The sequence below is a fragment of the Salarias fasciatus genome, unplaced genomic scaffold (assembly GCF_902148845.1).
Source record: "Salarias fasciatus unplaced genomic scaffold, fSalaFa1.1, whole genome shotgun sequence".
Taxonomy (NCBI): Eukaryota; Metazoa; Chordata; class Actinopteri; order Blenniiformes; family Blenniidae; genus Salarias; species Salarias fasciatus.
Window position 1 is genome coordinate 198,024 of NW_021941401.1, and position 13,380 is coordinate 211,403.

Genomic DNA, 13,380 nt, shown 5'->3' on the forward strand with positions numbered 1-13,380 from the left:
TGTGGCAGGCGGTGCCGGGCTCTGACTCTGAGCAGAGACACACGACACGTCTCTGTTCGCCATGTACTTATAGTTTACAAGAAATCAGCTCCACAACACTGGCAACTAGATAATGGAAATATAAGGATGCACTGGTACCGATACCAGCGACGGGTATCCAGTCCAGGTTCTGCACGGAGAGCGTCACCCGCAGGGTCCAACAGAGGACAAGTGATGTTGGAGATAATGAGAGTCCAATGAAGCCACTGATTCTGTCCTCCTGACCTGTCAATGCAGTCAGAAACCTAAACCACGCAGCACACCGGCCCTCGAGGCCTGGAGCTGAATGGCCCTGGTCCACAGCACTCACAGGGCAGAGCGTTTCACCTGTCTCCTGAGTGAACTGTCGCCTTAACATATCATTTTCATATGGAGTACGATGAGGCTTTATCGCAATCAGTAAGTACTGGTAATCGCTACTCCCTATCAGCAGGTAACTAAAGGTTTGTACTCCTACTCATCCTCTGCAACAGTGGTATCAGTGCATCATTGGTATAATATAGTAACATGAGATGTTTGTAATGGGGTGTTCGTGATAGCAGGACTTCAGTGTTGCAGTAAATATGAAGAGCAGATAAACATGCTGATGATACAACAATATTGTGCTCAGGGGAGAACCTGAAAACATTGATGGAAGAGATCACAATTGAAATGGGTAAGCTGAAAAACTGGTTTGCCTTAAACAGACTGTCCTTAAATATATTAAAGACAAAAATTATGTTCTTTGGAAATCGTAACATAAATCCACAAATCCAAATTCAAATTGACGATGTTTCCATTGAGAGAGTCTATGAGTACACATTTCTCGGTGTAACCCTTGAACATAAAATCTGTTGGAAACAACACATCTCAAAAATCAAGACTAAAGTGGCAAAAATCGTGGCCCTGATGAATAAATCCAAGTATATCCTTGACAAGAAATCCCTGTTCACCATATATTGTGCTCTCATCCTACCCCACTTAACATATTGTGCTGGAGTTTGGGGAAATACATATAAAAGCAACACAGATGTCTTGTATAAACTGCAAAAAAGAGCAATTAGGATCCTTCATTTCGCTGGTTATCGTGATCATACAAATGCCTTGTTTCTCCAGTCAAAAATCTTAAAATTCAGGGACCTAATAGAGTTTAAGACTAACTTATTTATCTTTAAAGTTAAAGTAAATATACTCCCAGAACATATCCAGAAAATGTTCTGTACAAGAGAAGGGACGTATAATTTGAGAGGACAGATGGACTTAAAAAAAACCTTACTTTAGAACAACTTGAAAAAGCATGTGTATAACCAGGTGTGGCGTGGACCTATGGAATAATTTAGAAAATGATATTAAAACCTGTAAGGAACTGGGGCAATTTAAAAAGACATATAAAAATTATTTTATGCGGAAATATGCAGAATAATTAAATGGCTAACACCTGAGAAAGACTTAATGAGTACACTACTGTGCAAATTGTTTGCAGTTTTTTGTTGCTATCCTTAAATTGAATGAGCACGCTATTTGTGCAAATTATTTTTGTTTTCTTCTACTTTGGATTGTTGATTGTGCAGGACGGGGGGTGGGGGGGGGGTACTGTTATAAGTTCTTTGAACTTCCACCTGCTCCCTTTGAGTCCCACCATTGTATTTCTGTTTTTTTGATGTGATTTTGATTTGTTTTATTTTATCATGTTACTCAAATAAATAAATAAAATAAAAAAAAAAAACATAATGTGAGCATGTTTTCCCTTCTTAGGACTGCAGCTGGATAAACCACAGACACACACCAGGTTTGTGTTAAAAAGTCTGTTCAGTTTAAGTGACAGCTTTATCAAATCCGAGTGAAAGGAAGAAAATACCTTTCCGAAGATTATTAAGATATGACAAATATATTTATGGATTCATAAGATTTGTTTCAACATTGTTTAATTCCATTTTGCTTGACCCCTTCACCTGGAATAACATTTATCCTCATATATTCATTAAAAAATGTATTTAGCAAATTTATATATGCTTTTTAAAAAGTACATTCATGAATGACGCCTGGCAAAGTAAAGAAGTAAAACATTCTTTATTACCATATTTAGCTTTATCATGTTTCAGGTAGATAGATAGATAGATAGATAGGAAATTCAAGTGTGTATGATTTACAGAACATGGCTTAATAGATGTCTGACAGCAAAATTTAATAGTTCTTCTCATCCCAATCTTTTTAGTATACTCATCCATCCTACTTCATCCAAGACTTTTTTCAAGTTGTTTCAAGTTGTTCAGCTTGTTGTGCTGAAGTTTTTTTTTTGTTTTGTTTTGTTTTGTTTTTTTTTGAAGTGAGTCGTTTACAAGCTATAAAGATAAAAGAATGAGATAGGGAAATGTTAAAGTGCCACCATGAGTTTATTCTCCACCATCTGTCAAAGTCATTATCAGACTCCAGTTCAAATGAAGGATGTTGAATTCAGGACAGAACAAATGGAAGCTACAATTTTATTTGTTGAACTTCAGGAAAGATGTCAGAGTTCACAGATGCTGTCTGTCAGTCTGTCATGGACAAGGCTGTGCATCCACCACAGGTTCACAGCGGTCCACCACGGCTCGGACCTCCCCGATCTGCACTCCGTCGTACGTCCCAGAGATGGACGTCCACTGGGTGTCCCCGTTGCGGTAGGTCCGGCTTAGGCGTGCCGTGTAGGGGATGTCGGCTTTGAGCTTGCGTCCCTCCATCCGGACTCTGCAGGTGTGGTTTGGTGGGATGGTGAGCTGCACGGACACAGAGTGGCTGAGGGACTCCACCACGGTGGTTCCCCTGGAGAACTGCAGCGTCTTCTCGCCGCTCAGTTCAATGCCGCCGGAGCCCAGCAGGGGGATCTTGGCCGTGATGCTGCCGGTGATGCCGAGCATGGTGGCACGGCCGATGTTCCAGGTCGTTTCCACCTCTGAGGTCTTTGAGATGGTGACGGTCTGCTGCACCGTCTGGCACTCGTTGTTGGTGACCCCGGAGATGCGCATGGTCTCAGGAGGGTACTGGAAGACGTTCACGTCGTCCAGGCCGTACTTCACATCACTGATGTGCTGGGTGTAGGCGTCTCTGTTGATGGTCAGGACCTGGTAGCTCTTATACCAATACTCATCCCCCTCCCAGGGCAAAAAGAAGGCTTCAAACTGAGGCACCACCTTCCCCAACCCGTACTTGTTCTTCCCGACGTAGATGCCCACTCCGGGGCAGGTTCTGACTGAGTGCTGCGGCACTGAACCGTAGGAACCCTCTTTCCACTCCAGGAACTCAAAGTTGTCTTTGTTGGCCAGGATCTCAAATTCGGGGGCGTAATACTCGCTGTCCCCGTACGGATAGCGACAGTAGGGGCCTAGGCTCGGGTTGTAGAAACCAGCCTCACACTTGAACTTGCAGACATAGTCGGTGCGCTCGGTGTAGCCGTTGTAAATGGCCACTGCGCCGTTGGGCAGGGAGCCCTGCCAGCTCAGCCATTCCAGGTTCACGTTATCTCCAAAGATAACCGTCGAAGGCAGATCGTCCTGCTGCTCCAGTTCCACAGGACTGAGGGGACCTGACACCACAGTGGAGCCCGTCACTTCAGGGACTTGATCCTCCAGCTCCGGGTTCAGCAAGGACACTGAATGAAAGAGACGAATTGATGTTCATCCGGTCAGTGTCAGAACATCAGAGATACTGAATGAAGAGCTCACCTCTCCTGTGTTCAGAGCTCTTCAGGACGATGTTCTTCAGGCTGGCCGAGCTCAGAGCCAGCAGGGCCGGCAGCAGCAACACCGACAGCTTCATCTGACGGAGAAACCAACCATGAAACACAATGAACAGGCTCCCCTTCAACACGTCAGTGTCAAGCACCCTAACCCTGACCACAGCGAAATCATCCAATCTCATAAAAATCACACACTCAACGTTCCCCTTCGATACTATCACAAATACACAGGCACACACACACACACACACACACACACTCGACATCCTCAACTCATGAGGAGAAATTACAGCCATTATAGGTGTAGAATAACAAGTATATCCGAAAATTTCACTATTAATGTCGTTAATTCAAATGGTAAATCGTTCCAAACATGAACTTCTGAAGCTCAAATTTCTGTTACATTTTCATGAGTTTCATCATTTAAATTACATCACATCATTAATTTGGATCCATTCTCGATGGCGTCTGGTGAATTCTTCGCTTCGGTACAGGCTCACTTCCATTGGTCTGATTTTGAATAAAGCCAGCTTTGTTCCATTGATTCAATCACACCAATACATTAGAGAATGACTCTGTTTGGTTTGACAGACGTTAGATGAAGAGACTGAACAGCACTCACCCTCACGTTGTTCTGCGGTGAGTCGGCCGAAAGTCTCCTCCTGGTTTATATAGCTGCTTTATGGCTCAATCATAAAACACTTTAAGTCCTTCCGGAATCTGTCTTCGACCAGAAAACTCATGTGGAATCAGGTTTATTAACAGGCAAATTGTTTTGACTGCATTACTTCCCCTTCACATGTTTCTCCATCAGTTAGAGTTTGTTGTTCATTACTAAACCATTTAAAATTGCATTTCTCTGTCACTTAAAGAGGGTGTATGAGAACTGTGAGGCAACATGACAAGTAAGATAAGAGATATTTTCTTATCTCTCTGAAGAACTTTTAAGGTGCGTTGACTTGGAAGAAACCTGAACTATGAGGAATGCTGCGTTTTCTCCTTTTTTTGTTAACCATCCAGCTTCAACTGAAATTATAATGTAGGTTAACTTGTCAAACTGTCAAAATAAAGAAAATCTGCTTACATTTGTAGTTCTAGTAGCTATTAAAATGATCATTTGTGGATAACGTGATGTTTTGTGTTTTCTGAAAAAAGAAGTGTCCAAATAAAACAGTTATTTCATGGAAAAGAAAATCTCCCTTTGAAAGGGAGAAACCTGCAGAACCAGACTGGGAGGAGTGGTCTTTCTGCTGGCGGGGTTACAGGATAGAGAGGATGGACAAACAGACTGTGGCCAGAGATTGAAACCCTGGGTCGTTGGGTACACTCGTAGGTGAAGAAATTAAGACACAGTTCATGAGTGAAGCAATGCAGTAAACTAAAGACCATCTATGCATCGTCCACAGTGTTCAACACGAAACCAAAAATCAGACATTTGCATTAAATAAACGTTGAAATGTAAAACTGCTGCAGCTGTTCTGCACTTTGACTTTGAAAATATACCAATACATGATCCCATGAAAGCAAATGCCTGAAAAAACTACTACACCTTCAACAAGGTTCTTTTTTAGTTTTTAATTTGATCTTTATTTATACTGGGAATAATTTTAAAAGAAGACCAGTTAAATCAGTGTTGCTGTCCATTGTTTCATAGTTGTACAGCAGAAAGTGACGAAATAATAAATCGTTCAAACTTGCTGGCTGAGATTTCACATGTGTAGATTACATCAGAACAGATAAAACTGAGAAAAGACTTTCTCCAGTGTTATGAAAACTGAACTCTACAAGAACTTACTGGTACATTGATTCCAATAACCTTGACCCATTGGAAAAGAAATGCAAGTAAAATACAGGATAAGATTCTGGATTATCAACAGCAAAAGACTTCAAGATAAAGTGGTCAGTTATCAGCTCAGTGCTCTAACCCGTCCTTCGGTATCATCGATCTTCACAGCTAACATGCAACACTTTCCTTGTCCTTAATAAATGTCCTTAGTCATGAAAAAACCAGACCTAATCAGCCAGGTGCAGGTTCAGTCTCATCACAAACCGACAGGCAACTAAATATACAATTCCAGTGTCAAACAGATTCAGAATTACTTTGGGACAACGACTGCAGTTTTCTTATTGTCATTTTCAAGATAGGTCCCCTTCGAAAATGGGCCCTGTTCATTTCATCTAACTGATTCATTGTGAACCAAGAGTACGCAACACATTCCAGAAGCAGTGGACTGCCCACCCCTGTGGCGACCTGTCCGCAGTGGGAATCAAACCTGCAAACTTCCAATTCCAAGACTCCTTCTATTACAAGTAGGTCACTGACCTCTGTTGAAACATGGTTTTCATAGAAATGTTCAAAGCCACGGGTGACGAACTGAGAGCGAAATGCATGAAAATTATCACAATCAACAGCTTTATTACAGAACTAACAAAATCCAATCGTCTGACCGTTGTCTCCTGTTCAGGGTTGTTGGCTGATGGAACCCATTCCAGCTAACTTTGAGGGAGGACAGGTGATTAGTCCATTACAGGACAAACACACAGAGGACAGAACACACACATTCATAATGAGGAAATGCACATTTTTGGACCACAGATCCTGGATCAGCACAAACCCTGGAATCAGGAAAAAATCTGGATCAGGAAAAAATGGATCAACACACACACACACACACACACACACACACACACACACACACACACACACACACACACACACACACACACACACACACACACACACACACACAGTTCCACTAAGAAGTTTTTTATATGTGTTTACGAAATGTAAAGTTTTGTTTTTTGCTAAATTGAAATTTAAAAGTCAAAACTGCTCTGAATTGTACGTACAGGAGAAGAACAGCAGGGGGCAGCAGCGCACTGGAATAACAAGCTGTGATCTATGTCTGAGACGAGCAGTGCGCGTGCCTGAGGGTCAATCATGCAGTCTGTCTCCCCGGGTTGCTCCACGGTCATTACTGACATTTCTGACTCAGTAAAACTGAGTCAGAAATATTGACACAATCAACACATTCATCTTTATATCTTCTTATATGAAGACTCATTTCCCAAAGACCTTCCACAATAAATTTCTTTGATAAGGAGTGAAATCGAAACATGAGTAAACTGCAGAAATGTTACATGACAAATTAGTCTAAGCAGGATTCTCATGGTCTTCCCCAGTTAGAAATGTTCAGGTTTAAATCCTGGGGGCATGTATTTCTTAAAGTTTTTCATTTTATCTTTATTATTTTATCCTGATAATCTAAAGACATTTTTGATCAACTTTAAATTTTCTTCTTCAGTAACTTCAAATTCCAAAATCAGGATTTCATATGTAAAGAAATATCCATCACTGGAGGACAGTTTATCTCTCCTATTATGTTACGAGTCAAACTGACCCGTTTTAAAGTTTGAACATCTCGGAAAAATATTTAAAATTATTTTTTCAGTATGAAACTTCTTCTACTTGACTTAATTAGTGTAATCAACATATAAAATGAAAATGGGTCATTTCACATATTTGCAACCACCCCCTGCATGTTTATATCACAGAGATACTGTTCGGGTCAGTCTGACCCCACAGTCAAACTGGAGGTAAAAGGGTGTCAGAAATGCCAGATTATGCTAGATTAGCCTAGAGAAGAATCAAGGCAAAACTCAAATGTTATGTTTCAATGTGATCTAAAACTATTGTTTCAGATGTTGGTCTTTCAAAAGTAATGAAGTGCTGAAACAATTAAAAAAATGTTTGAACGTGTGTATTTTTGGAAAAAAACGACTTCGTCTATGTCATCCTCGGCAGTCCATCGATTTTGATGAGGACAAGTGAGGTGGAGAGGTGTTTTGATGATTAGTGTTGTTTGTTATCTGTTGCATCCACGTAGCTGAGCCATCAAACCGGCTCTTGACCTACATGGTCGCCCGCATTTGCCACAGGTGACATTACTGGCACTTAGAACAGTGTGACGGCGATCGTGAGCAGACAGATAATCAGTTCTTCTTTTCTCTTCAGCACTTTTGATGGTTTGATGCAGAACAACATGCCAGTTGGACCTGTCTGAGGCAGTGGCAGCTGCTGGTCTTCCAAGGAGGGGAAGCTCATTTTCAGCCTACATTGTAACATGGGTCTGTTTATTTGCATGTAAATTCTATTAGCTTTCACGTCTTTTGTATGCCCTGTCAAAGTTAAACATATCCTCAAAGCCCACTTTTGACCAGACAACACATCCCTGAGATGGTCTCATCAAGAGGCATGGCCAACAGTACATTTTTGGTGGCAGCACTACCAGTCAGCTTGCTCACCTTGTCAGACCAGGACAGCTGAAAAGACCTGTTACTTTTCCCCACCTTTTGCACCAGCTCAGTCTTAGGAGACGATCTGCCCTGCACTTTAACGCTAATTTTCTCTTCGTAAGGAAGACCATCAAATGGCTTTGCCAAAATCCAGTCGACAGCATTCACATTGTCTGCCACTGTGTGTGGCTTGCGAGCAGCTGGAGCTGCTGCGCGAGGCCAGAGCGCTGTGTGACCGCCTGAGTGTGAGTGACGTGTGACAGGGGAGAAGCTCTGCAGCTGCTGATGGGGGCAGAAACTGCAGAGTGACCTTAACGAGTCTCCAAACACAACTCTAGTTGATTTTCACAAACACAAAGTCTCTGAGAATCAGTAAAGCCTCCGGATCAACTCAGTACAACAGAATGAAAAACTTGAGAAGCCTTTGGTGCATTTTTTTACTTTGCTGATTTGCTCATTTTGCTGTCAATCAAGCTTCAGACAGATCATCCAATCACCATGCAGAACCCCAGCGTCCGGGTCAGCCCCAGACCCCTGGTGTCCGATAGGCAGAACAAAGCCCAGCATTATCCAATGACCGTCCATTTTCACTGCAGTGGAACAACCCACTCCAGCTTCCCAGTAGACGCTCGGCGTCCGACTGTTTAAAATGCCATGCCGCTGCGAGGGTGAGTGAGAAAAAGGCGAGTCAGTTACCTGTGATAAGTAGCTGATTCTAAACAAAAGATGAACGTGTTGTAGCACATATCAATGAAATGTACACACAACAGCAAATATTGAACCACTTATTTATTAACATTGTAGGGGAAGTTGAGCTTCCCTTGCAGTCTTAGAGCAATCGCCGCTGGAGTGGGTTGTTCCACTGTAGTGAAAATGGACGGTCATTGGAGCTTGCTGCTCCCAAGTATCGCTGTCAATCTGAACAGACTTCAGACATGTCAAGCTCAGTGTAGCTGAGCTGCAGCCAACAAAACTTCTACACCCACCACTCCCGCTCGCTCCAGTGATTCGACATCTGGGACACACGGTCTTGCCACTTAATGTGCATGATGTAGCGAAGTTGCACATATGTTAGTTGTTTGATGTGTCAGCGATAGAGGATTATGGCTTCCGTGCCATATAGAAATGATGGCAATACAGCTGTGTTGTAGATTTTGATCTTTGTACAGAGCTTGATGTCGTGTCGGGACCAGAGTCGCTGCTGTAGTGACCCAAAAGCCTTACAGGCAGCTTGAATTCTCCGGTCAAGCTCAGCCTCAGATGAGTTCTTGTTGGTGACTGTGCTCCCTAGGTAGGTGAAAGTGGCAGTTGTTTTCAAGGTCTCACCATTCATCTCTACGGCTGGTTGCTCAGGCTGTTGGTGCGGTGGTGGTTACTACAGAAGCTCAGTTATGGAGGCATTTATTCGCAAACCAAAGCATATTGCTGCTTCAACAAATAGATTGGTAATCTCTTGTGTATCTTGTAGATTTGTAGCAACCAAGGCAGAGTCATCAGCATGAAGCAATTCTCTCACACAGATCAGTTTTGTCTTTAGTGGCAGCTCGTAGCCGAGCAAGGCTGAAGAGACTACCATCTGATCGCAACCTGATGTACACTCCTTTCGTAGTTCTGCTACCCACAAACTCCAGAACTGCAACAAGATATATCACAAACAAGATCGGTGCCAACACACACCCCTTCCTGACTCCGTGACATACTGGAAAGGAAGCACTGGTGTCCCCTCCAACAGAGACTACTGCAGACATGTTGTCGTGGAACTGTTTGAGAATGATTGTGACCTGTCCTTATGTCAGGACAGCCATAGACTATGAGCGCCTCCCACAGTGTAGCTCGATCAACTGTGTCAAATGCTTTAGAAAAGTCTATGACGACAATGTACAGCTGTTGCTGTTATTCAAAAACCTTCTCTTGCAGTTGACCCAAAGTACAGATTGTGTCGGCTGTTAACCAACCAGTCCTAAAACCACAATGGCTTTCAGGCAGGACACTCTGATACCTTATTCTGTCTGTTTAAGAGAACCTTTGCAAAGACTTTCCCAGCGATTGACTTACTTGAACCTGTAGGAGGTAAAACACACCGTTGGTCTAAATATTCATAGAATAGTTATTAATGGAGATAGTATGAAATACATACAACAAACATAGTGTAACAGAGTGGGTGTGTGAGGCCAATTTGGATGATTGTATTTGTTCCCCTCAGCTTTCCCAATGACACAAAAGGACACACGGGTTCACCGGTTGACAAAAGGAGTACAAAGGTTCCAAGTTGACAATAATTATTCTCTTCTTAGTTGAGTTCATTTAAATTATCGTTTTGAAATACACTTAGAGGCGAGCGCTTCATTTCCATCAGAAGTCCCGTGTGCGGTTGGGTTGGCCCACACCAACACACCACCGTATCAAGGACACGATTCAGGATAAACATTTAACATAACAGCAGCTCCAGGACGGACAAATATAAAGACAGCCGTGATGAGCCTGCGCTGGAAATGGGGCTCGAACAGGGCAGAACCTAATAAATAAGAAGGGTTTGTTACAGCCTGCACACCTGTTGATTAAACAGAAAGTTACAACAACATACCGCTTCTACATCCATTAGCGGGGCAAATGCTCAAATTAGCACCGGACCACCACGCACCCGACCTACAGCTGCTGCGGCATACGCTTGACGCGCTCCCCCAAAGCCATCGCGATACTGCAAGACATGACTTTCATCAGGACCAATACGATATTATATTTCATAGAACGGAAGCAAGCCTTTACCTGCTCTTACAGAGCACCGCTACCAGCCAGAGCCAACCCGGAAGTGCAAGAACCAGAGAACAATACAGACGTACAAGGGGTTTTTATAGCGCCCCCAGCCAATAGGCTGAGAACAACACTAAACACACCCATCCTGCCACAATAGCTTGTTAGGATTTACCTTTGGTTTCGGACTTCTTTTGGATAGTTAAACATGCACCGGGTCAAACTGACCATTCATCCATCTTCTGTCCCGTCTTTATCCAGTTCAGAGTGACGAAACTCTGGAGCTGTCTGATCCCAGCAAACAGAGGGTGGAATCCTGGAAAGACTCTATGTCAACATGATATACCAGTTTGATGAACCTACAGCCTGTTGTCAAGCGTGATCAGTCTGATTCCAAATTACATAACATTTCATGTAAACTCACTGTGGTGATGGTGATAAAACCAAACTGTGCACAACATTTTAATTGATGGACACATTAATGTCAGGTTGCCACTCTCTATGCACGTATCAAGATGAGATTCTTCAACCAGTGGAAACTCCGAAAGCACAATGCCTTGCCTCCACAGAGGAGAGTTTATGGGGACTAACCAACGAGAGCAGCAATCGACTCAAGTATCTGAAAGAGATGGGCATCAGAAACAGAATTTCAGGGGATGTCATAAACTTTGGGTCACACTCCCGCGCAAAAGGTGGCAGTAATGCACCTTCACAGCTGGTACCACCTGTCTGACCCAAAGAAGAAGAAGAAGAAGAAGCATAGACAGCATAGACGTATGATATACTGTTTATATATTATGTATGTGGCGAGATGAATCGGGTGAAAAGAAGCCAGACAACGCCACCTTGGGAATTGCACCCAAGGAAATAACTAAAAAGTAATGATTGGTGAGGACACTCAGGTTTGCGGCTTAAGAAGCAGGAGACGTGGGTTCTGGCCAACAGAAAATATCTTTATTAAATATCAAATTTCAAAAAAACACATTCACTCTCTTTAAAAGACGGGGAAGAGGGGGAGCCCAAACAGGAGCTGAGGCTTACCGGTGGGACACGGGTAGTAAGGGGAATGAAGGCCTCTGAAGGATCACCCCAGACACACGTGGACACTCTCACTCGCTGAAAATAAAGGTGAACACACTCAAACAAAAAGGGGTGCGCAGCACATCACACAGGAGGGAGACCCACCACCCAGGGACACCGATGCCGCCACCGTCGTGCTCAGCTTCTGGAAGGGAGGGAAAAGACAAGGGGAGTTAAAAAGGGTTTTTCCCTCACATTCATGCATTCAAACAAAAAAAGAAATACCTGAATGAACTAAACACAAGTGGGCGGGCAGCCACAACTCACAAGTAAAATAAATAAATGCAAACCGGTAACTGCCACACCCGAACAAAAACAAAGGTAACTGGAAAATAACAAAGAATGAACACACAATTAAATAAAGAAACAATAACCAAAAGAACAACAAAATATACCAACACCTAACCCAAATATACTTAATCAAAAGAAAAGATGATAAAGTAAGCAGATCGCTTCTGTGTATTCCTGGCGTCCCACAAGCGTGTAATCAGCTCGGTCAGGAAGCCAGCAGGTCGACAGGGGTGCAGCAACCTGCAGACGGCGGACTTCCAAGGAGCAGAGGCAGTCCAGGCGTATTTATGGGTGCCAACACTGGACTTCGAAGCCACCCAGAAGGACAAAACAGCTGGCGGGCTCCACGGCAGATTAGCCGCTCCTAATAAGCAATAAAAAGGGCAGTCATACACCTGCACGAACCAGCTAAGAATATGAGGGTGTCTAGACTGCGTACCTGGCAAACAAACATTTAACTGACACGCCCTGTAGGAGAGGTGGGGAGTCTGCGACCTCCCTACAGCCACCTAAACACAAACAGCTGATTACTGCCAGCTGATCATGACAGTAGGGCTGTGACTCCAGAGGGAGAGCTGTACTCACTCATCTAGCAGCAAGTTGACACCCAGATGAAGGGGGAATTGATCCCCAAACGCGGCCCAACAGGTAAGCACCGCTCACACGGCTCACACGGTTCACACCAGGAAGTGAGAAAGCCCAGGGGCGGGGTCTACTCCAGACTCAGCGGCAGAGGCTGCACCAGTGAGAATGGCCCTCTTTTATACACAGCTCCCCCTGGCGGGATTGGTTAATTATTACAAGCCAGGAGAGGGCCTCCTCCTGCTACATGTATGATGGTATACATGGCCGTTTCTTCCTATAGGCCAACTAGGCGAATGCCTAGGGCCCCCAAGCCACCAGGGGGCCCCAAAGCTGCATGTTCAACCTCTTCTGAGGATAATTGAAATGTCCTGTTTTTATCTGTAGCTAGCTCTTGTGTTTATTACACCTCTTATATGCTTAAAAATAAACGTTGGATATAATAAACTGCAATGATAAGCTGTGGCTGGTGCTTCTGTGGCGTCTGTTGGACCGCACTGTCACACAGCAAGTGACGTCACGTAGCGGCCGCCGACAGGTATGATGGGAATGATTGACAGCTGCCCGGCATTAATGGCGTCAAAAAGAAATAATCCCAGCGGAGCGGAAAAACGGAAGAAAAAGAAGAATGAGGAAGAAAAACGTTC

General features: G+C 43.6%; 1 protein-coding gene and 1 long non-coding RNA gene across 2 annotated transcripts; both read right to left on the reverse strand.

The window, feature by feature from the left end:
* Positions 1–2,558: 2,558 nt before the first annotated feature.
* Positions 2,559–3,813, reverse strand: LOC115385726 (natterin-3-like). The gene is made up of 2 exons (XM_030087794.1): positions 3,720–3,813; positions 2,559–3,646 (listed from the first exon to the last, which is right to left on the reverse strand). The coding sequence occupies exons 1-2, from the start codon at positions 3,811–3,813 to the stop codon at positions 2,559–2,561; spliced, it is 1,182 nt and encodes a 393-aa protein (XP_029943654.1).
* Positions 3,814–11,606: 7,793 nt separating this feature from the next.
* Positions 11,607–12,934, reverse strand: LOC115385733 (uncharacterized). Its single transcript, XR_003931162.1, has 3 exons — positions 12,737–12,934; positions 12,591–12,660; positions 11,607–12,515 (listed from the first exon to the last, which is right to left on the reverse strand). It is a non-coding gene; the product is annotated as an uncharacterized LOC115385733 (long non-coding RNA).
* Positions 12,935–13,380: the final 446 nt, after the last annotated feature.

Bases quoted from the DNA above. Each gene is read 5' to 3' on its own strand.
- LOC115385726 (XM_030087794.1), bottom strand. From the start codon at position 3,813: ATGAAGCTGTCGGTGTTGCTGCTGCCGGCCCTGCTGGCTCTGAGCTCG. The intron at 3,647-3,719 runs GTGAGCTCTTCA...TCTTTCATTCAG, and splicing joins GAGCTCTGAACACAGGAGAG to TGTCCTTGCTGAACCCGGAG.